The following is a 24,133-nucleotide window of genomic DNA, read 5'->3' as shown; positions in this document are numbered from 1 at the left end:
TGGTGCCAGCCTGGGCAGGAACCACTGGTTGGGGGGCAAAGTGCAGGCTGGGCTTGTGATCTTGTTCTCATTAGGTCTCCTTGTAGGATGGCTTTGGGAAGAAACAAAGGCCCCCATGAAGTCTCTGCCTGAAATGGGGAGTGTTCATTTTCATTCCTTTGGTGTTTCTAGGCGGCCTCTTGTTGAACTTGGCCTTTCTCTGGAGCCCTCTCCTTGACGAACAGAGGGGAACTAGACACACAAACTTTTAAGGAGCTTTGTGAAGCTTGGAGGGTCTGGCCTCTGGCTTCCAGAGCCTGCGGAAGTCGGTGCTGCCGCACTAGGGCCTGCTGAAGTGATGCAGAGGCTGGTGTGTGGTTCAGGTGGTTGCCCTCATTCTGTCTTTCCGTGTTAGTTCCGTGATTAAATAACAAAATCAAATTGTGTACACAAAAATGGCAAAATGACTGGCTATTTGCTAAGTCCAGGGTCAGCTGGGTCAGCTGGTGGAACAAGATGGAAGGGAGTGCCTAGTTCTCAGGGTTGCCTTTTCTCCACTTCCTGCCCCACAGTCAAGTGGGCGGTGCCTGCGTGTGCTCCCTGTTTCCAGAGTTGACTCTCATTGACTCTGATTGGGCTGGATTGGGTCACATGTCAATCCCTAAACCAATCCATTTCTCCGGGGAGATGCTGTGCTCTGACTGGCGGGCAGAACCTCAAGATTAGCCTGGGAGTGGAGGGAAGGGTCTCATGGATAGGAGAGGTGCCAGGTGGTGGGTGTCAGGCTGCCTCTGCATATGCTCTGCCTATTTCCATCACGCCAAGCCCATTCAGTGCCTGGCCCAGAGGAAAAGGCGGTGCTGTCACTACCCCACAACCATTCCTTGGGACTACAGGATGGTTGGTTGTCCTGCGACCTGCTTTCCCTCCCTATTTGCTGTGGCTACGCAGAACAGGAGTCTTTTGCATGAGCCTGGGCCCTCCTGGCTAGAGCCTTACTTGATGGCCTGCATTGATTCAGAAAACTGGGGCCTTACTTTCCCCACTAAAGGCCTTAGAAGATCTCTTTTGAGGATGAACATTTCCAGAAGTCTCAGGGATATGATGATTTTAGGCTTTGGACCCTGTGTTGAGAAGCCCTACTGTAAATGGACACAAGGACAGCCATTTTACCACAGTAATATGGGTGTGAATCTCTGTAACAGCCTACAAAATTGAAAACATTATTTTCTGGAAAAGATCTTGCCATGCAATAAGCACTTGAATGCCTGCTGGGTGTACAGTACTTGCTGTTTACAGAATTATTCCACCCCAAATTACTCTGTGTTTTGGCCCTTTCCTATCTCTGATGCCCTTCTCTCCCTTGTGCTGCAGGGAACTGCTGGAGACCACGTGCCGCTTGGCCAACACGCTGAAGAGACATGGAATCCGTCGAGGGGACCGTGTGGCAATCTACATGCCTGTTTCACCACTGGCTGTGGCTGCAATGCTGGCCTGTGCCAGGGTTGGAGCTGTCCACACGGTTGTCTTTGCTGGCTTCAGTGCAGAGTCCCTGGCTGGGAGGATCAATGATGGTGAGCATATGGGAAGGACCCTGGTCTTTGTTCCTTGGGGCCTGGCCATCAGGGACTTAGACAGATATTAATAAAAGTCACACAAATGACAGATACCACCAGGGACAGGGACATGGCTGAATGTGCATTTAGTTCTCAGTTCTGCGAGCTGAGATCTGAGGGCAATGAGGTGAAGAAGGGAAAGAAGATTCCAGGTGGAGGGAACAGCTAGGTACCAGCTGACTGGTTGGAGGAGCACAGCTTGTGAGGGCTTGAAGGAGGTTGGCGTGGCTGTGGTGGAGGAGGGAAAAAACATGTAGGGTGAGATAAGGCTGGAGATGTATGGGGAAGGTCTCACAGGTCAACAACTAGAAGACTTTCATCATGAGAGAGGGTGGGTGGACCACTTCTGGAGGCCTGGAGTCAGGTAGGGGCTTATGTTGCATCTTTAAGGCTTTCTGTCTACAGGTAGGTCAGAGTCTTTTGAACAGTGTGCAGAACAATAATGTCTCCCTTCTTTTTCTGGTGGGAGAGCTGAATGTATGGATGGTGACCCCATGTCTGCAAAGTCTGACCGCTGTTCTAGTAAGATCCTAGAGAGTCCCCTGAGCTGGTTCCCTAAGAAGATTGCCAAATTATGGGGGTCACTGAGAGTTCTTTGTGTCTCACTGAAGACTTGCCTTTGGGTAGTGAACAGAGCTAAAGGGCAGAATTCTCAGAACCCTGCTGACTACCTTTAGGAAGGGCTGGGAAGCCTTTCTACTTTCATTCTGTGTCTCTCCCTCCACTTTCAAGGGTTGGTGCTGTCATTCATTTCTCTTTCTCTCTTTAAACTCTGTAGCACCGACTATGTGCCAGGCACTGTTCTAAATACTTTGCAAAGGTCATCTCCTTAAATTTGACTAACTTTGTATTTGTAAATATGGTATGAGATAATACTCTATTTCTCCTTTTCTTCATTTTTTATTACTGTTATTGCCATCCTAGAGTATACAATTCAGTGGCATTGAGCACATTCATAATGTTGTGCAAACACCATCACGGTCTATTCCAGAACTTTTTCATCACCCTCAATGGACACCTCATACCCATTAATCAGGAATTCCCCATTTGCCCCTCCACCCAGCTTCTGGCAACCACTAATCTGCTTTCTGTGCCAATGATTTGCCTATTCTGGGTATTTCATATAAATGAACTCATATAACATGTGGCCTTTTGTTTATGACTTCTTTCACTACTCACAATGTTTTCAAGGTTCATCCATGTTGTAGCATGTATTATTGCTTCATTTCTTTTTTCCATAAATAAAATTTGACTGTATGGATGTACCATGTTTTGTTGATTTATTCATCTGTTGATGGACATTTGACTTGTTAACACTTCTTGGTTATTGTGAATAGAGTTGCTGTGAACATTCATGAGAACATCTGTTTTCAATTTTTTGTGTATATACCTAGGAGTAGAATTGCTGGCGCATATGGTAAATCTATATTTAACTTATTGAGGAACTGCAAAACTGTTTTCCAAAGTTGCTGCTCTGTTGTACCTTCCCACTAACAATGTATGAAAGTTCTAATTTCTCTGAATCTTCATCAACACTTGTTATTTTACTTTAAAAAAAAATTATAGAGGCACCTGGGTGGCTCAGTTTGTCAAGCATCTGACTCTTGATCTTAGCTCAGGTCTTGATTTCAGGGTCATGAGCTCAAGCCCCACATTGGGCTCTGTCCTGGGTGTGAAGCCTACTTAAAAAAAATTATAGTCATCCTAGTGGGTATGAAGTGGTTTTTCACTGTGGGTTTGGTTTACATTCCTAATGACTAATATCACTGAGCATCTTTTCATGCATCTTGTTTGGTTTACATTCCTAATGACTAATATCACTGAGCATCTTGTCCGTTAGTATGTCTTCTTTGGAGAAATGTCTACTTAAGCCCTTTGTCCATTTTTTAATTGGCTATTTGCTTTTTGTTGTTGAGTTGTAAGAGTTCTCTGTATGTATTCTGGATGCCAGACCTTTATCAGATTTATAATTTGCAATGATTTTCTCCCATTCTGTGGGTTATGTTTTCATTCTCTCCATAGTGTCTTTTGATGCACAAAAGTTTTTAATCATGATGAAGTCTGGATCACCTATTTTTTCTTCTGTTGTGTGTTGTTTTGGTGTATTATTCAAGAATCCATTACCAGCTCCAATGTCATGAAGATTTGTTCCTATGTTTTCTTCTAAAAGTTTTATGGTCTTAGCTTTTATATTTAGGTCTTTGATCCAATTTGAGCTCATTTTTTGGGGGTATGGTGTGAGATCCAATTTCATTCTTTTGCCTCTGGGTATCCAGTGGTACCAGCACCATTTACTGAAGAGACTGTTTTTTTCCCCCTCATTGGATGGCCTTGGCACTTTGTCAAAACTAATTTGTCCTATATGTGAGGGCTTATTTCTGAGTTCTCTATTCTATTCCAATGATCTGTATATCATCCTTGATTTTCATGTGTCAAACCACCCTTGCATTCCAGGAATAAATTCCCCCTTGGTCATGATGTGTAATCCTGCTAATATGCTGCTGGATATAATTTGTTGTCATTTTGTTGAGGATTGCTGCATCAGTGTTCATAAGGGGTATTGGCTTGTAGTTTTTTTTTTTTTTTTTTTTTTTTTTCTTGTGATGTGTTTATCTGACTTTGGTATCAGGGTAATGCTGGCCACATAGAATTAGTTAGAAAGTGTTTCCTCCTCTGCAGTTTTTGGGAAGAGTTTGAGGAAGACTGATGTTAATTTGTCTTTAAATGTTTGGTAGAATTCACCAATAATACCATCTGGTCCTGGGCTTTTCTTTGTTGGGAGGCTACTGTTTTTGAAGGTGAGGAGACTGAGGCACAGAGAGGTTAATTGACTTGCTCAAGGTTACATTGCTAGTTAATGACAGAACTAGGATTTGAACCCAGGCATTGGGCCACCAGAGTTCATGCTTTTAGCATTATACTAGGCTGCTCTTTTTCTCTCTTGTTGACATGGTCATGGTTGTCAAGTGTTTCTGTTAAGATTCTTTTTTTTTTTAGATGTTTTATTTATTTATTTATTTATTTATTTATTTATTTAAGTTTTTATTTATTTTGAGAGAGAGCATGAGCAGGGGAGGGACAGAGAAAGAGGGAGATGGAATCCCAAGCAAGCTCCACACCATCAGTGTGGAGTCTAATGTGGGGCTCAAACTCATGAACCATGAGATCATGACCTGTGGTGAAACCAAAAGTTGGATGCTTAACCAACTGAGCAACCCAGGCACTCCTGTTTTTTTATTTTTTTGAAAGACAGAGAGAGGGCACAAGTGAGTGAGGGGCAGAGAGAGAGACAGACAGAGAAGGAGAAAGAGAGAAGCAGGGCTCACCTGAAGCAGGGCTTGTGCTCACCTGAAGCAGGGTTCAAGCTCACCCAATGTGGGACTTCAACTCATGAACTGTGAGATCAGGACCTGAGCTGAAGTCAGATGCTTAACTGACTGAGCCACCCAAGTGCCCTAAGATTCTTTAAAACAAGCAAAAGCAGTGGGCCCTGGAGATTCAGTAGCTGGGTGCTGGAGCAGATCCAAGAACCTCAGAAATCCTAAACAACAGGCCATGGAAGGGTAGGGGCCAGGTCATATCTGAAGCCCTCAGCAGGGGAAACTCCTGTAACTTCTTTCTGGAACTTTACCATTAAGAGGCTCTTACCCAACACCTACAGCCTCCATGTACGTCTGTTCAGGTGTCCATTTCCAGGGACAAGACTCTACTGGGACAGTTGTTTGTGTCAATGAGGGCTTTTTTTTTTTGTTTGTTTGTTTTTGGTCATTTATTGTTGTGTAACAAACTACTCCAAATCTTAGTGCTTAAAACAGTAAATTTTATTATTATATTTCATGATTCTGTGGGGGCAGGAATGCAATGGGCTTAGTGAGAATGTCTTTTTTTTTTTTTTTTTTTTTGCTCCATGTAATCTGGTATATAAACTGGTTGGTTTACATGATTGGAGCCTGCCATGCATCTCTTTCATGTGGCCTGTTTGTATGACTAACCTAGACAACCTCAGGCAGTCAGACATGTTATATGATGGCTCATGGTTCCAAGAGGAAGGAAGTGGAAACTGCCAGTTGCCCTAAAGGCAAGGTCCAGAATACACTTGGCATCATTTTTGCTATATTCCATTGGTTCAACCGGTCTGGACATTCCAAATTCAAGGGAAGGAGACCAGGACTCTACTTCTACTTGAGAAGTACTATGAGACCAGGTGAAGGAATTTGCCACTACCTTTAATCCATCAGTGTGAGGGGCAGGGTGGGAGTGTGACATGGCCACCAGGGTCTCATTATGAGTTAGGCATGGCAACCTCAGTCAGTGTGTTCTAGTCTAAAGTTTCTTTCTCCTGGCCTGGCATCCAGGCTCTGACCACTCCTTTTCCCTTTATGTTCTCTGTTGCTTTAGGCTGTGTGAGGAATAGAGAGAGAGGACAGTATGGTGGGGAGGGTAGAGGACAACAGGAGGATGATTCTGAGAGGTTGTAGGTAGGGGCAAATAATGGCCACCACAGATGTCCACACTCTAATCCCCCCAAACTTTGAAATATGTTACCTTACATAGCAAAAGGGCTTAGAAGATGGGATGGGCCCTAAAATGTGGAGATTATCCAGGTGGGCCCAATCTAATTACATAAGTCCTGGAAAGCAGAGAACTTTCTCTTGTTGGAGGCAGAGGACATGTAGCAGAAGGGGAGTTCAGAGCATAAGAAGGACTTGACCTGCCTTTGCTGGCTTTGAAAATAAAGAGAGTCACAAGCCGGGGGATGTAGGTTGCTCTAAAATCTGAAAACAATCCCTGGATGACAGCAAGGAAAATGGGGAAATGGGGACCTCAGTCCTCCAATTACATGGAGCTGAGTTCTGCCAACACCTGGAATAACCTGGAAGTAGACTTTCCTCCAGAGCCTCCAGATAAGAACTCTGCCTGCTGACACCTTGATTTTGGGCATGAGATTCCAAGAAAAGAACCCTATCAAGCTCACCTAGACTAGAGAACTGTGAACTAAATTATGAGTTTTCCAAACCACTAAGTTTGTGGTAATTGGCTATGGGAGCAATAAGAAATGAAGATAGATGCCAATACCTGCTCAAAAACCAAGGAGGTAAAATTGAAGCTTCCTAGATAAAGTGTCACGCTGATCTGGTCTGTGCCCATCACACAGCCTCGGTGGGGGGAAACCACAGAGTGAGCTGTGCTCTCCAAGCACCTCCTAGGGACTGGGCATGTGCATGCAAGTTCCTGCCCTGGAGAACTGCTTGGGCAGGAAGCCTTGGACAAGTGAGTGCCAGGAACAAGGCAGGTGCCATGGGAGGCTGCGGAGGGGCCATAACCCACATAATGTGATTCTAACACCTGAGATGGGCTGGGGCCACTACTTTCTCCTGGGCGATCCTGAGCTTTCTTTGTCTATCATCCCCTTGAGGATAGTCTCTTTCTACCTGCTGGATCTTCTCTCTTCCTGCCCCACTAGGTGTTTACCTGGACCAATTCCAGCTTCCAGGATGTAGGCCAGGGTGGTCTCTGACAGACTCTGCCCAACTGATTTAGTTGTCCCAGGGTGACCGATGGCCAAGGCCTGAGGAGCAAAGAGTGTGTAGCTGGGGGCCTCTGGTGTGCAGAGCTGGATGACACTGCCCTGGGCACTGCAAGCACTCTGTATCTATCTGACCCTGGGTGACCCAGAGAAGGACTGAGAGAATTCTTAGGTGGTCCTCAAGGTCATGTCATCTCTAGCGCCCTTGGGAGGAGGAAAGAATGAGTATGTTGCTAGAAGGCACTTTTCACACTGAAAAGCTGAAGGAGATTGGTGCCTCAGTCAAGGCTCCTGCAGAAGCAGATGCTGAGATAAGAGCTCAGGGTAGCCAGTTCATTTGGGAGGTGGTCCTGGGAAGCACTGTAGGGCAGTGGGGAGTGGAGCTGGAAGAGGAATCCACCAGACAAGCATCCATAGTGGGTGCCCGGAGCTCAGTCCCTCAGGGAGCCCTGGGAGGCAATGGAACCACATGTGTCAGGATGTGACACCACATGTGAGGGACCTGGGGTATGTATATTCCAGCTCTTGAGTCATTGGTGGAGGGCTCCTGGGTTTGTGTAATCCCCTAGTGCTTCTTCCTTTGGCTTTGGAAGAAGCCCTTGGTGCAGTGATAAAAGGTCTGGGGATGTGTGTGGGACCCTGGCAGTTAGTACTACAGCTGAGTATTTGTTCTGGGATCTTCCTTAGGGACCAGCTATATAATAGCCCACTGCAGCCTTGATCCCTCTGGGTCATCCCAGGTTGAGGCACGATGTTGGTGGTTGGGGGATCATTCCTTTGCCTGTGGTTCTGATGCCCAGTTTTTGTCTGTACCTGATACCTTGCTCAGGGCCCACCCTAGGTCAGCTGTGGAAGCTTGGGTCTTCCCTGCATTGCCCTGGGCCTGGCCAAGCCTAACCAGGTTGTTGAAGAGCAGGTGTGAATCTTGGAGCTCCTTCAGTTAAAGGCAAGGGTAGGGACTGGCAGCTCCTGGCACCCACTGGTGTGTGGCCTCTATTTTCTGGGCAGTGAAGCCTCTTGACCCTGGACAGGGCTGGGGCCACACAGGACATGTTGGGGCTTGGTCTCTGGCTGCCCAGCTTTCTTGGTCTCTGCATCTTAATGTTGCTTTGCCACTATAGTGGCTGTGGCTGAGGGCAGTGTGATGGCCTCTCACCTGGGAAAGCTCCCAGGGCAGGTGGGAGGGAATGGTGGAAGTCTCCCCTTCAGAGCTGGGAAAAGGCCTGGCATTTCTGCATTGAGCACAAAGATCACAAAGCAGGCAGACCCCCTCCCCCCACATTTTGCTGACTCTTTTACTCAAGAATGGACTTTGTGTATCACACTCTTAGGCCTGGACTGTGTGGCTGTCAGTCTGGGCTGTGAGAGTCATAGTGGGAAGGAAACTGACCAGAAATATCTGTTTGTCTCCATTAGCTAAGTGCAAGGTGGTCATCACCTTCAACCAAGGACTCCGGGGAGGACGCGTGGTGGAGCTGAAGAAGATAGTAGATGAAGCTGTGAAGCACTGCCCGACCATCCAACATGTCCTGGTGGCTCACAGGACGGACAACAAGGTCCACATGGGGCGTCTGGACATCCCACTCGAGCAGGTGGGTTTGTCTCACATTGTACAGTTTAAGGAGAGGTTAACTCCTATTGGGTTAACTGGGTCTGAGTCTTGTCGGATCGTGGTTCTCAACCTGGGTCCCCCAGCAATATTCAGGGTTCCCTGATGGTATCTGATGGACTTACATCCTGGTTGGGAAGATGGAGCTCAAATACCACAAACATACTGAAACACTTAATGGAATAGAAATGATCAGATTCATCCTTTTATTTTGTGTTCTCTGCATCTGGAGTTGAACTAGGGCAGAGTAGAGCACGTGAACTGAATCTGGTCTGCTGAGGCCTGCAGCAGCTGGGCAAGAGGTGTTCTTAGGATGGGTGAATGTGGGGCAGAGGGTAACTGCCTTGGATGGGGCTGTTTGTGTCTTCCCCCTTCTAGGAAATGGCCAAGGAGGACACTGTTTGTGCTCCAGAGAGCATGAGCAGTGAGGACATGCTCTTCCTGCTCTACACCTCGGGGAGCACCGGAACACCCAAGGGACTCGTCCACACGCAGGCGGGCTACCTGCTGTATGCCGCTGTGACGCACAGGGTACGGGCCTTGGTGGGGAAGGTTGAGAGTGCGGGGTGTCCCACCTCCTGGGCAGGGCTCTGAGCAGGGGGCCAGGAGAGGCTGAATTTAGACCTAGAACTCCTGCTGTAACATAGTGCCTGAATGCATGAGGTGCTAATGTTTCTTCTTGTGTGCTCAGGAGTAGGGCCGTTGTGAGTTGTAGCACTGGCATAGCGAGTGGTAGGCATGGGGGCTGAGTTCTGTCCTTGTTGGGAGAGTCTGGATCGAAAATTTGAGACTCATTGCAGGTCTTTAGCCCCCTTTGCACCTGTGTCTGTGCTGTCTGCCTGCTCTGTAAGAGTTGAGCCCTCCCCAGGTCTGACATGTTCACTGGCACAGCTGTGTTCTGATGCTCAGGGGCCCAGGTGCTGAGGCCATCCTGGGCCCCTCCCTCCCTAAAAAAAATGTCAAAACTCATGTTTTACAACTGAGTTGTTATAGAGATGAATATGTTACTATTACATGTTAAAATGTTCTCTTCTACTTAAAAGGTCTTTTTTTCCTTGTGATGTTAAAAGAAAGGAAAACATTTTTTTTTTATTAAAAAAAATTATTTATTTTGAGACTGGGGGGAGGAGGGGCAGAGAGAGAGGGAGAGAGAGAATCCATGCTGACAGCGCAGAGCCTAATGGGGTTCCATCTCACAAACCGTGAGATCATGACCTGAGCCAAAATCAAGAGTTGCACACTTAACCGACTGAGCCATCCAGGCACCCCTGGGGCCACATTTTAAAAGTAAAATTAGAAAAAGATTTACTTTTGTAAGGAAACTTAAATTTAGTATATGGCAATTATATTATAGTGGGCCATCCTTTAGGGCCTATAAAGCAGATGGTATGTCATTTTTTTTATTCCAATAAGTGCATTTAAAAAATCAGTTCTGATTTGGGGGCACCTGGGTGGCTCAGTTGGTTAAGTGTTGACTCTTGATTTCAGCTCAGATCATAATCTCATGGTTTGTGGGGTTGAGCCCTGTATCTGGCTCTATGCTGAGTATGGAGCCGGCTTGGGATTTTCTCTCTCCCTCTCTCTCTGCCCCTCCCCTGCTTGCACTCACTACCTCTCAAAATAAATAAATAAACATTTAAGAAAAAAAATCGGTACTGATTTGAATATTGGTGGGTTGTGGGAGTTGTGTTTTAATGTGGCATCCCTGGTTACTTGGGGAGTAGTTGACTTTTCCCAGGTAGGATTTGGTTTCAAGATAGTGTTTATGGACCTCTCTGTTGCAAAAGGCAAAACTGCACTGCTGGTGCCAGCTGCAAAGGGAACTGAGTAGCCAGGTGACCAGCAAGCCCAGGCCCATCCAAGAAGGGCTCCGATTTTGGTCCCGCGTGGTGGCATCTCTCCTTCCTTGGCCCCCTTCCTCTGTGCTGACCACATTCCTTCCCAGGGACTGGAGAGAGCCTCATAGTGCCAGCAAAATCACTGGCCTGGTTGCAGTCAGGGCCCCATTTGCCTCAGTCACTGTGGCTAGGGGTGGGGGTGGAATGTGCTCATTGGTCAGGCTTGGTCATGTGGGAGGTGAATCTCCTGAAATGAATGGGGAGGAGCAGGTGCTGGGAGGCAGGTAGCAAGCATGCACACTGCGCATCACACAGTCTCTGAGTGGTGCTGCACCAGTCCCACTGGCGGCTACTCACACCCAGGACTAACAATGTTGAAAAACAGAAAGACAGATGTTGAGCAGACAAGTACCTGAACTCAAATCCATATTAGAACAGTTGTCTTCTGCCTGCTGGGTGACCTTGAGCATGCCACAGAACCTTTCTTGACCTCAGTGTTCTCAACTGGAAAACCCCACCCCTCTTCAGCTCTCAGTGGTGGGAGGAAGGTTGAAGGATTGACACATCATGTAAGTAAAAATACTTTGGAAAATATAGCTAATGAAACCAAATACCAAGAAAGTCACAGAGTAGATCAAATTCTTTCCACCAGTTTACAGTGAAGTTAACATTAGGGAAGCTGTAAACGTGGAGAGAGATTAGTTTTTAGTAATAATAATTACCAAAATTGTTGGAGGACCCAGTCTACATGAGCAAAAGCAGTCGGAGTATAGGCATGGGACCATCTTTTGAATTTCTCTTCAATAAGAATTTTTTTTTAAGAATTGGGAATAGAAACTTTGAGCCTTCTATAGATGAAAGTATGCACACATGTGGTTCTCTAGGGGATAAGGACAGTTGGCTCTGAAGGGTGTGAAGAGATTTTGGAGGTATACAGTAGGGTCAGGCCCTTTGGAGCATGGCTGGCCCCAGGCACTTGCTACCCTTCCCAGAACTGCAGGGAGAGAAATCTTCAGCCCCATGAAAGACTTGGCAATTTGGTCCAAGTTGTATTAAACATTCTTTCAGTCCCAAATGCTGTGGGGCTTTGGGTGTGGGCGTCCTGATGCTCTAGTGCTGTGAAACCACAGTCTTCCTTGAAATAATCCCCCCAGCCCCCTGCCTTGGGACACAGCTGCACAGGGCCCTGCCCATCTCCAGACCACTATACTGTCTGGAGACTCCTGGGGATTCTCCACATTGATCTGTGGCAGCAAGAAACTGGTCCACTCGCCCAAAGATTGATTGATTGATTGATTTTTATTTTTTAATATGAAATTTATTGTCAAATTGGTTTCCATACAACACCCAGTGCTCATCCCAACAGGTGCTCTCCTCAATACCCATCACCCACCCTTCCCTCCCTCCCACCCCCCATCAACCCTCAGTTTGTTCTCAGTTTTTAAGAGTCTCTTATGTTTTGGCTCCCTCCCTCTCTAACCTCTTCTTTTTTTTTTTTTTTCTTCCCCTCTCCCATGGTCTTCTGTTAAGTTCCTCAAGATCCACATAAGAGTGAAAACATATGGTATCTGTCTTTCTCTGTATCACTTATTTCACTTAGCATAACACTCTCCAGTTCTATCCATGTTGCTACAAAAGGCCAGATTTCATTCTTTCTCATTGCCACGTAGTATTCCATTGTGTATATAAACCACAATTTCTTTATCCATTCATCACTTGATGGACATTTAGGCCCTTTCCATAATTTGGCTATTGTTGAAAGTGCTGCTATAAACATTGGGGTACAACTGCCCTTATGCATCAGCACTCCTGTATCCTTGGGTAAATTCCTAGCAGTGCTATTGCTGCATCATAGGGTAGATCTATTTTTAATTTTTTGAGGAACCTCCACACTGTTTTCCAGAGCGGCTGCACCAGTTTGCATTCCCATCAACAGTGCAAGACGGTTCCCGTTTCTCCACATCCTCTCCAGCATCTATAGTCTCCTGATTTGTTCATTTTAGCTACTCTGACCCACTCGCCCGAAGATTTAAAAGAAATCTTTTTATTGCAAAATAGATCAGAATACAGAATAGAATCCAGAAAACCACTCAAATCCTATGTGTGGCTTACTGAATTATTATAAGGCAACCCACTTCAGTAAAGAAGTGCAATGTCACTGGGGTACTGGATGTTGTATATAAGTGAAGAATCACTGGCTTCTCCTCCTGAAACGAATACTACACTGTATGTTAACTAACTTGAATTTAAATAAATTAATTTAAAAAAAAGGAGTGGAGAAATGTCCTGTCAGCCTCACAGAAGCCCTTCCTGGCCTGTCCAACCACAGCCCCTCCCCCATATTCTGACTTTGATAGTGTCACTGCCCCGTGTTTCCCTTCTTCTAGCTTAGTCACCCAACATGCATCCCCTGATACTGTGGCTTACTGTTTTTTTTTTTTTTTAATATATCTTTTAAGCCTTTTTAACCTGTTGGTTCTCTTCCATCTCTTCCGTTTCCTTCAACTTTGTTGTAACACCCAGAGGTTTGTCCCTCTGATCTCCGTGTTTCCTGCAAAGGGGCATTTGTATCCAGAGGTAGGTCAGGCTCAGGTTGGACCCTGTGGCAAGAATGCAGGAGGCGCATGTCTCCCTGCTCAGGCTCTCAGAAACTGATGATGCTTGAGGCATTTCTTGGTCTTTTTGGCTTTTTGTTTTGTTTTGTTTTGTTTTTTTTGGCAGTTTTTGAGATTTAAAAAATTAGAGTATAACTTAATGCAGAAAGGTGCCCTTATTTTGGACATATGGCTAGATGAGCTTCGACCTGTGGATACACACTTGGCCACCACCTGCCTCAGGACTTGGGGCGTCTCCAGCTCCCAGAGGCGCTGACATGCCACTGGCAAGCAGCCCCCCAGCAGGGCTAGTACTAGCATGACCTCCAGTATACAAATCAGCTTTGCTGGGTTGGGGCTCATACAGTGTACACCTGGGGTCTGGCTTCTTTCACTGTCATCTGTGAGAATCCGCATGTTGTGTGTGGCAGTAACTCTGTCTTGTTACTGCTGTAGCTTCATGGAGCTCTGGCGGTGCACTTATTCTTCCTGCTCTTGGTGGCCTGGGAGCAGCTGTGTCTTGCATTTATAGAACACTGTTAGTGACTTATGGGAGCATGGGGTGACAGGCTCCTGACAGCCTCTTTTCCTGTTTCTGCAGCTTGTGTTTGACTACCGGCCAGGCGACGTTTTTGGCTGTGTGGCCGACATTGGCTGGATCACAGGACACAGCTATGTGGTGTATGGACCCCTGTGCAATGGAGCGACCACTGTCCTTTTTGAGAGCACCCCAGTTTACCCTGATGCTGGTGAGGACTGGGGACCAAATAGGGTCCCCAGGAGGAAGCTTGAGGAAGGAGGAGAAGTTCACAGGAGGGTGGAGTAGATTCCCTCACTCTGTCCCGGCTGTGGTCCTTGTGGTCACGTGGCATAGCTGCCAGGCCTTTTGCTCTGCCAGGTGGGCTGGGGCCAGGGGCCATGTCTGCAGTAAGATCAGATAAGCAGTAGATGGGAGTGTGATTTGTCACTGGAAGCTGTCTCAGGACAACCCACTCCAGAGTTCTTGTCCCGCTAGCAAACTGGGTGCCTTGGGCCATCCCCTTAGCACTGTCCCTCTCCCCTCTCTGGCCACCTGACCAGATCCAGCCCTTAACACCCAGGCCAGCTGCCAGCCTCCTGTTACCACAGACGGGGGATTTTCTCCAGCTCTGCTGCCTGTGCCTTCAGGGACATCTGCCAGAGAGCATTGTGTGTGTCCTGGAGCCACCTACATGAATTGAGATTGCTTTGAGGACCCACATCTTGCTCACCTTGGCATCTCTCTTTCAGGCAGCACAAAACCCCAAGTATTTGTTATAATTCAGTTGAATTGTGGTGGCTCTGCCAAGCATTCCACAGTGCTAATAATGATGTGTGTAGAACTTTGTCACCTCCCCTGCTCCTCTTCAGCCTCCTGATGGACTAGATGCACCCTAGGAAGATTATGTAGGGGGCATAGTGAGGGATTAAGGGCCACACCTGAGGTGTGATCTCAGGCCCATCACTTCAACCCCTCGAAGCTCAGCCCACTCCATGTGTAGAGCCATGGTGGTGAGTTGAGGGGGATTGTGGGAGACCAGGTATGTGTGTGTGTGTGTGTGTGCTGGACAATTGCCCTGCTCCCCAGGGCTCACTCAGTTGTGGCCACTGCTATTCCAGGGGAAGCACCTGTCACAACCTCAGAGACATCTAAGTGTGAACATAAGTTCTTTGTTAGTGCTACATGGGTTATTTTTAAAATTCACAGTGATATCCCTTTGAACCAATCTTTGCTGTATCTTTTGGGATATACCACATGGATGCAGCCATCCAGAGCCAGGGGAAGGCTGTTTCCAAATGCACCAGCCCTGGATGTGGGGTGTGCTGGGTGATGATTGCCACAGGGCTCCCTTTCTATCCCAATGATGGGTGTTGGATTCCTTTCTGTGAACACAGGGGTTTGCATGTATCCAGCACACAGTAACTGTTGTCTGATTTCTAACTAAGTTAGAATAGATGCTATCTAGTGGGCTCAGACTGACGGTGAACTTGGGCCTTTTTGTAGGTCGATATTGGGAGACAGTGCAGAGGTTAAAGATCAATCAGTTCTATGGGGCCCCGACGGCTGTCCGGCTATTGTTGAAATATGGCGACTCCTGGGTGAAGAAGTACGACCGCTCCTCCTTGCGGACTCTGGGGTCAGGTGAGTGGTCTTCTGTGCTACTGGAGAGGTGTGTGTGCCATGTGGCAGAGCCAGTGCAGGCTTCAGGATGGTTTTAATTATGAAAGCTGCGTGGCTATGGCTGTGGTGAATTCAAACAGTGCCATACTGAATAGAAAGCAGATGCCCCTGCCCATAAGCTTCCTGGAGCCCCCAGATGATAACAAACAGTCTGGAATACAATATTCTAGATGTTTCTGTGCCTGAGTTCTGTGCTTCATCTTTATTATGAAAAATTACCAACCTGGTAAGGTGGCCCAAGCCCTCCTTCAGTGGCCACATGGGACTGCAGTGCAGGAGCTGACTGGGTCACTAAGGTGTTCCTCTGTTGCTTAGTACCGGATAGTCCCAAGGACTATAATAAACATCATTCTGTGCTTGTGTGCTGTTCTTGCTGTAGATATTTCCAAGGCAAGGAGTTATGAGATCAAAGGTTATCTCCATTTATAATTTTTATATATGTTGCCAAGTCACATGGAAACATCTGGGAAAGGTGATGTGGGGTTAGTTCAGATGATACCAGTGGGGTGGAAGGTACCCACGCCCGTTCTCTCTCCTTGTTCCTGATTCATTTCATTTCTGCCCCTACACATGTTGTCCATAGGCAAAACAAGGGCAGGGAGGTCCTCTGTGCTCCTTGGGTGAATACTTGGATCTTCTTGGTTTTTCACAGAGGAGGCATGTAGGGCAGGTACCACAAGGGAGGTGTCTTGCTGCCAAATGTGTCCACGGGGAAGGGAGCTCAGGACAGCATGTGCATGTCACTCATCAGTGGCACAGGTGTGTAGCGCTGTTATAGGTCTCAGGGCCCTGGTTCATACTACTCCCCTTGCCTGAAATGCCATAGTGCTCCTCTCCATCTGTGTGGGTTCCAACCTTCTCTCAAGGTCCGTCTCTGTGCACCTTCTCCCTGTGGAGTTACCTGGCTGCTCTGGACCTCGGGCTCTCTTTTCTCAGACAAATCCATATTTTGTACTTGGATATCTATTCTCATGCTGACTGTTTCCCTGGGCAGTGAGCTCCCAAAAGTCACACCCATCAGTATCCTCAGCATCCCAATGCCCACACACAGAGAAACACAGCAGGTCAGTGAGGGTTGACTGCTCTTTGTGAAGCTGAGTTGCAGGGCCAGAAACAGAAGGCTCAGATTTGTGCTGAGGGCTCAACACCCAGATGCTGGCATCTCCAGGGCAGTTGCTACCCAGCAATGCTGCTTCCCACCCAGGATGGCCTGGATCCTTGCCTGGGAGACCTGTTTTCATGTGCCTGCCTCCCTTCTATTCAGAGCCTCCCTTGTGATTAGGGTCAGTTGGTGTCTGGATGACCAAGTACTTTGAATTTTCCAGGTGGGGTCAGCAGAAGTGTTTTGGGCTCCTTTCTAGATGGTGGTGAGTCTGAGATGCCTCTCTTGGCATGTTTAGGCTATGGAGTGTGAGTCCTGTGTGTCTTGACTGGGGGCTGTGTGGATGCAGAAGACCTGCCCTCCATACCACAAGGGCTATGATGTGCCCCTGCACTTTGGGCTGGGCAGTGCTTGGGGACCGAGGGCAAGCAGAGGGCCACAGAAACTCAGATCCTCCAGGTGCCATTTGTAGGCCACCTGAGTGGGACCAGGAGTTAGGTTAGTGATGAAGGGAGGTTTGATTTTCTAGATGCACTCATGGGATTCAACTGCTAAGGAAGACTCACTAGGACCCCCAGTGATAAGGCATTTGCTCTGAGCATTTCAGAAGGAGATGCTCAGTAGCCGCATTAGAGTGGGGGTGCATGTCCCATCCAAAAGCTGCCTCAGCCAGGGATCCTCTAGGCCAGACAGGCTTCTGTAGTCCTCTCTCCACTTCCTCTCTTGGATCAGGCCCAGAACAACTCTGTACCAGGGAGCACACAGAGGATTGGCCAGGCTCTGTGTATTTTGCTGGTCTCGTGGGCACATTCCTGCCATGTAATGAGCACCACCAGTGGAGCCCTGCAGGGGTTTCCCTGGGACCTGGTTATCAATAAGCAGTGCTGGCAGGCAGGTAAACAGCACTTGGCATCTTCTCACACCGGCAAAAGAGAGTAGCACCATGGACCAGGAAGCTTCATGCCTTGACCAGAGCCAGTGCGGTGCTGATCTCCACTGTGGTTCCACAGTTCAGGCTGCTTCCGTGTGGCTGGATTAGCCCCCACAGCTCAGGCTTTGGGTGCATTGACTTCATTTAATCTGACTGGTCAGCAGAATCTAGTTTACTTAGGACTTTAACCCCAAGATTTGCATTAATTTTTTTTTTTAACTTTCAGCTTCACAAGTGACACATAGTTATACTCTTGCTGGGAAAAAAAAAATTGGAACATGGTAATGAAAGCTGATGTCCTCCATGGCGCTGCTCCAGGCAACCCAATTGCCTGTGCACCTTCTGATGCCTTCTTCACAGTTATATTACTGTGAAAGACATAGCTCGGTTCTGAAATGTCTTCTTTCCCTGAACAAGATCAAACTGCTATTATCCTATGTTTATTATAACTCAGCAACATGCAGTTTTCCATATGGCTCTGTTCTATGTTTTGAGAACTTGATTTTACCCTCCTGTGGGGGCTACTGTGGGTGTGGTCCAGTAGTCACGCCCCAGTGTTTGCATGTTCTGTCTCTTGCTGTTCCTCAGTGTATGGGCCAGTGCTGCATGGTATCCTCTGGCCTCCCTGTGGGTGTGGGTGAGTGCAGGGGCAAAACACACAACATCCAGCACCTGTGTGACCAGCATGGGAGGCCCTGGCCAGGTCAGGCCTTGGTTACTTGCTGCACGTGAGTGGTCCTGAGCAAGAGACAGCCAGCATGAGAGGATTTCACTATTTTAGCAGTGGTATGTTTAATCTGGCAAGTTCTGAGTGCCAGCCTTGTATGGGCATCTCATTAGGGTGGTAGCTTAGTCATTTGGGCTGCTATAACAAAACACCAATGACTATAAACAACAGGGATTTATTTCTCACAGTTGTGGAGTCTGGGAAGTTCACAATCAAGGTGCCAGCACGATTGTCTTCTGGTGAGGGCCCTCTTACTGGTTCATAGATGGTGCCTTCTCCCTGTGTCCTCACATGGTCCAAGGGAGGGGGGAGCTGGGTGGTCTGTTTTACAAGGGCACTAATCCAATTCCTGAGGGCTTCATTACCTCCCAAAGGCCTTACCTCCTAATACTATCATCTTTAGGGGTTAAGATTTCAACATATGAAATATTGGGGGTACACAAACATTGAGGTCATTAGCAGCTAGACATTGCTGTAGAAGTCAGGCTATAGAGTCATAGGATGCAAGCACATTTGTGTGTGTGTGTGTGTGTGTGTGTGTGTGTGTAGCATGTGTGTGTATATACGTGTTTAGCTTTAGTGGATTCTACCAGTTTCCTAAGTAGTTGTATCAGGTGTATGCATGTTTTTTTTTTCAATTTTTTAAAATATGTTTATTATTTATTTTTGAGAGAGTGAGAGAGTGCGAGAGTGCACTCACTCATGCTAGTGGGGGAGGGGCAGAGACAGAGAGGGACAGAGGATCCAAAGCAGTCTCCGCGCTGACAGCAGAAAGCCTGATGTGGGGCTCGAACTCACGAATGACAAGACCATGACCTAAGCCAAACTCAGTCAGTTAACTGACTGAGCCACCCAGGTGCCCCTCCACTTTTAAATATTAAGAGAACCACCCAAGTTGTTCCCCAGTTCCATACCAAATTACACTCCTATAGTGTATGTGCTATTGGTTCCCCCACATTTTATCCAACTTAAAAATTTTTTACATGATGGCTAAAATATCTTGTTGTAATTTGTATTTTTTTGATGGCCGTAAATATGCTGAATCTCATTGCTTTTTCAAATTTTCTTTTATGTCCTTCAGAAAAATTATAGAACAGTTTCCCCTATAAAAACCTATCCTTTTTGTTTTCAGTTTTGTTGAGGTGTATTATATCATTTTTTTCCTTTTGTGTGTGGTTTCAGTGGGAGAACCAATCAACTGTGAGGCCTGGGAGTGGCTCCACAAGGTGGTGGGGGACTGCAGATGCACGCTGGTGGACACCTGGTGGCAAACAGGTGAGAATGCCCCTGAGGAGAAGGGGACCTGATGCAGGGCTCACTCACTGCATGTGACAGCACATGAGAACATGTGGCTGAGCCTGAGTCTTGGAGGGTCAAGTGTGAGTGAGGCTCTGTGAATGCCATCCAACACCACTAATGCTTCAGCCCCTCAGCATATGAGGTGGTTGAAAAATCTGATGTCTGGAGTGAGAGACAGTGTGTGGCTACCCTTTTGCAGCTGTAAGATGTGTAATGACTTCTCTGGGCCTTAGGTTCCTCATTGGTGAAATGGGGGCACTCCACTACAGGCCCCGGTGAGGATGGAAAGAGATGATAGAAGTGCTGCACGTTGCCTACTGCTGACAGGTAGTAGGTGCTTAGCTAAATGTTCATTTTCCCTGTAGGGTCCATGTGTCCAACACAAATACATCTGATGCAGATGGACCCTGCTGTAAGGGACCAGAGTTTAAATTTAGATTTTAGTGGGAAACACATTTTTTTCTGTGTCATTTTGTTTTGCTTTGTCCTCTCTGCTCTGGAGTATTGTTCGGAGTAAGAGATCACCACTGATGTAATAAATGTAGTGAACTGTGTTCTCATTCTCCAAGAAGCCAGAATGTGAGGTATTGCAAATAGCTCTGTTCTCCTCCATTTGGGAAGGCTCAGGACAGAGACTCCCTACAGCTGAGTCTTGTGAGGCATTTCCATGCAGGCTGATAGAGGGAAGTGCCAGAGATGTGAGAACAGAATTGTGAGCACCACTTTTCATTGTTTGGTGTGGGGGATGGGGCACTGGCCCAGAAGCAGTTCTTTTCCTCCATCTTCCTGTGCAAGTAGGTGGGTTCTACCCCTTCCCACAGAGCCATGGATGAAGGGAGGAAGCCCCTATCCCTGTGGAGAGCCATAGCTGGACTGACCTCTCCTCCTTGGGTTCCCATCTCGTTTCTGCAGATGAGAGGACCAGAACCCAAGTCTGGGCTTGCCTCAGAAAGAGGTCTTTGTGTCACTGGGATCACTGTGTCATTTCCTTGAGCAGACAGGGGCAAGCACCCATCTCCCACCCTGGGAGAGCACTTGTGTGTCTGCAATGGACACTTTCATGGCAGTGTCTCAATAAACATTCCACTAGCTGCTAGGCCCATCCTGCATTTCTTCCCCATTCTCCCTGCAGAAACGGGTGGCATCTGCATCGCCCCACGCCCCTCGGAAGAAGGAGCAGAAATCCTCCCTGGCATGGCTATGAGACCCTTTTATGGCATTGTCCCAATTCTCATGGATGAGAAGGTAAGGGCCTTGCAGAGGCATCTCCTTCCTTCACGGGTGCCCTGCCAAGCTCCTGACACTCCTGTCTGCCTTCATGGCCTCCTCTGCTCGCTGTCCCACATCACGTGTGCCAGACTCTTTTAGGTGGTAGAGGGCAAGCATTCAAGGACACAGTTGAAACTGCCACATGGGGTGAGCCCTAGGTTTTCTGGGAAGCCCTCTCCATGCTGCTTCCTTACGGAGGAGAAAGGCAGTTCCTCTTGGGGCCTCCTTGTCATTTTTCATGTTTCTGTTTTCATGCATTTTTCTGGCACTTCCCTCTATCATTTTTCAGAAGAATGTTAGTTTTTTGCTTCTGAAGCAGAATCTGCCAGTTCTCTCACATGTGTGTCTCTGGGTCTGTAGGGAAACGTTGTGGAGGGCGGTGATGTCTCTGGGGCTCTATGCCTGTCCCAGGCCTGGCCGGGCATGGCCAGGACCATCTATGGAGACCACCAGAGATTCATGGAGGCCTACTTCAAGCCTTACCCAGGTGAGCTGGCTAAAGTGGATCATGTCATGCATTTTTGCACACACTGGAAATCATAAGCTCAGAAAACATTTTTAAGGAAATGATGACTGAGTGTAGAGCAGTGATACTTTGGAGTTGGAATCCTCCTCCCATCCACTTCACTTCCCTAAGCCCCCTGGTCTCTGGACTGGTAAGAATTCTTGGGGGTTAAGTGGGGCTGCATGCAGAGCCCAAAGTGCCTGGCCTGTGGTGTGCATGCCTTAGGCTACTAAGAGAGAAGGATGAAGAAACAACTTTGGAAAACTGTCATGATGGCTGTGAGTTTTCTTCCAGTTTACTTTTTGTTTTTTTCCTGCTTTGCTTTGTGTTGTTGGGTTGGAAGATTATATACACAGTGTGCCTGTGGGAACCCATCATCTTCAGTCTCAAGCTTGTGAAAGAGACTCACTTTTGGGGATGCTTGGGTGGGCTCCTTGTACATCTTCTGCTCCCCAACGTTTGCGGTTATGACATGGTCAGAATTCTGCTGACTCAGAGCCACTGCCCTCTCTCTAGCACATAGCCAGATGGCACTATCTAGAGAAGTGTCTCCACAAGGGGTTGCCAGGAGTACAAACAGGCAGGAGGTCAGCAGAGCTGGGGCTTCAGGGCTTTCTTCCATAGAGAGAGTTGGGGTGTGGGTACTACTGTATCCTTCCTGGAGGGACGGGAGCCCTGCTGGGTCCTGGTTCAGAGGTATTGGTGCTGAATTCTCCCATTGTGGTGCAGGCTACTACTTCACTGGAGATGGGGCTTACCGGACCGAGGGCGGCTACTACCAGATCACAGGGCGGATGGATGACGTCATCAACATCAGCGGCCACAGGCTGGGGACTGCTGAGATCGAGGACTCGATGGTGAGAATGGCCCAGCCTCCTTGGGTAGGATGCCTCTTTGAGGCCTCAGATTTACTTGCGTGCTGACTCAGGCAGTTCACCTCTTGCATGTTTTGTCTTGTTGTGTTCTGCACAGGCTAGCCACCCCACTGTGGCAGAGACTGCTGTCATTGGCTACCCCCATGACATCAAAGGAGAAGGTGAGTGCCCACAAAAGGAGCTCCTCATTCCTGGTCTTACGCCCATTGTGGGCACTTTGTAAAAGGAGCAGATTCTGGAAGATGGGTGGCAGGGGATTTTTATGGGTCAAGCTGTTGCTTCCTTCAGTCTTACGTGGATTTTGGGTGAATAGACTTGATGGCATGCATGTTAGGTGAGGGTCAGATTTCTGAAATGTCCTAACTCTGCCGTCCTTTGAGGACACACATCCACAAGCAGCCAGGACCTATTTGGCCTCTACTGAGCTTGGGAGTCTATTTGGCCTCTACTGAGCTTGGGAGTTTCATCCTCTGTCTGTGTGCCTGTGGTGGCCCAGTTGCCGATGGTTCACATGAAATGTCCTATCATGCTCAGAGCATCTCCTTGCACATGCTGGGTTACAGCGCCTGGTGCCAGCTCTGCAGCCACATAGGAGCTGGCAGACAGGAGTGTGCCCTGGAATGGACTCTTCTGCTGCTCTGGGACTTGTTCTGGAGGAATTTGATCAGTGGTTCCCATGCAAGTGACATGCCAGGGGAGTGCTAAATGATGGTCAGGGTGGTCTTACTGAAGACACACATTGTTCCAAAGTCTGCCAGATTCTAAGCAGTTGGGTGTGGGAAGTGGCAGGATCACTTGAGTATCATAGTGCTTGGTGCACAGTGGCCACACTCACTTGGGTTGGCATTAGCTGGACACTTTCGACCCTACACTGCCCTGCTGGGCAAACCATCCTCCACTGCCTGGCCAAGCAGCCTGGGATTGGACACTCTCCCTATTGCTGTCAGGGACAGCCTCTGTCGCAGCATGTCCCATTGTTACCTGCCTTCCTGCCATGTTTATGTGCCACTATTCCATTATTTACGCAAACACCTTATCTAAATCAACTCATTGTAAAATTTAACATTTACTGAAGTTCCTTTAAAAAAAGCATTTTCAGTTGCCGTGAGAAGCATGTGTTCATGAGGTTGCCTCCCCCCCCCCCCCCCCGCCCTTCCTTAGCAGGAGACTGGGAAGCACTGGAGAGGGGGCAGGGATAGGAGGGGGATGGAGATAGGAACATGTCCTTGCCTGTGACACTCAGAAGCCTTGGGCCACCTCATTATCCCATCAGCAGATGCACACAAATAACTTTGGGATCACCAGGACTTTAGTACTGGGGAAGACGTGTGTATCATGGGTATGGTGATATACATTTTTCTGATTTCTAACAAATTTGAGCAGCCATCTATTTGTAATACACAATAGCAAAAGCTGTTGGGTACCTGTTTGTCCCTACTCCCTGTGCACTTGGTCTAATTGAGGGGAGGCCCTGGGTCTTGTCTGATTAGGACCCAGACCTGGCAAGGGACATAAGTCCCTGCTTCATTGAGCTTTCATGCTGGAGGGTCAGGGAGTAGAGGGGAGAGATGGACAATATGCAATAAACACAATCAATGAAGAAGCTACAAGTAGGTTGTGCCATGGCATGTGCCATGGGGAGAATTAATTAAGATGGGTGGAATGGTGCAGGTATACACAGGCTACACATATATAGGAACTCCATGTATGAAGGGCATTGCAGATCCATGGGGAAAGAGACTGTCCCCACTGGTTGTGGGATTGCTCACATAGAGAAACAATAGAATTGGATCCCTCGGTACCACATATGCAAGATTATCCCAGGTGGATTCACAAGAAATGTAGAGACCTGTGGGAACCACTGTTAATCCTTTCTGGAACCTGGCAGGATACTGACAGACAAAACTTAGTGTTTATGTTAAAATATTGGTTAGTCAGCACTGGCCAACAGAACTTCCTGCCAAGATGGAGCTTGCTTTTCATCTGTGCTGTCCAGGAGAGTAGCCATAGCTATAAGTGGATCATGAGACCAAGGAACTACATCTTAACCTTAACTTCATTT

General features: G+C 47.6%; 1 protein-coding gene across 3 annotated transcripts in view; it reads left to right on the top strand.

The window, feature by feature from the left end:
- The window catches only part of ACSS1 (acyl-CoA synthetase short chain family member 1), a 64,662-nt gene that overhangs the window by 27,794 nt on the left and 12,735 nt on the right, over window positions 1-24,133 (top strand). For 2 of the 3 annotated variants that reach the window (XM_049650114.1, XM_049650113.1), the window contains exons 3-12: window positions 1,354-1,553; window positions 8,539-8,714; window positions 9,110-9,262; window positions 13,765-13,912; window positions 15,187-15,324; window positions 19,306-19,398; window positions 20,555-20,667; window positions 21,052-21,178; window positions 21,926-22,053; window positions 22,169-22,232. In XM_049650114.1, coding sequence (XP_049506071.1) covers window positions 1,354-1,553; window positions 8,539-8,714; window positions 9,110-9,262; window positions 13,765-13,912; window positions 15,187-15,324; window positions 19,306-19,398; window positions 20,555-20,667; window positions 21,052-21,178; window positions 21,926-22,053; window positions 22,169-22,232 — 1,340 coding nt within the window. The remainder of the gene's footprint in view (window positions 1-1,353; window positions 1,554-8,538; window positions 8,715-9,109; window positions 9,263-13,764; window positions 13,913-15,186; window positions 15,325-19,305; window positions 19,399-20,554; window positions 20,668-21,051; window positions 21,179-21,925; window positions 22,054-22,168; window positions 22,233-24,133) is intronic. The other variant, XM_049650115.1, reaches the window with a different exon arrangement.

The sequence above is a fragment of the Panthera uncia genome (genome assembly GCF_023721935.1).
Source record: "Panthera uncia isolate 11264 chromosome A3 unlocalized genomic scaffold, Puncia_PCG_1.0 HiC_scaffold_11, whole genome shotgun sequence".
NCBI classification, from domain to species: domain Eukaryota; kingdom Metazoa; phylum Chordata; class Mammalia; order Carnivora; family Felidae; genus Panthera; species Panthera uncia.
This window is presented reverse-complemented; position numbering and strand designations above follow the sequence as displayed.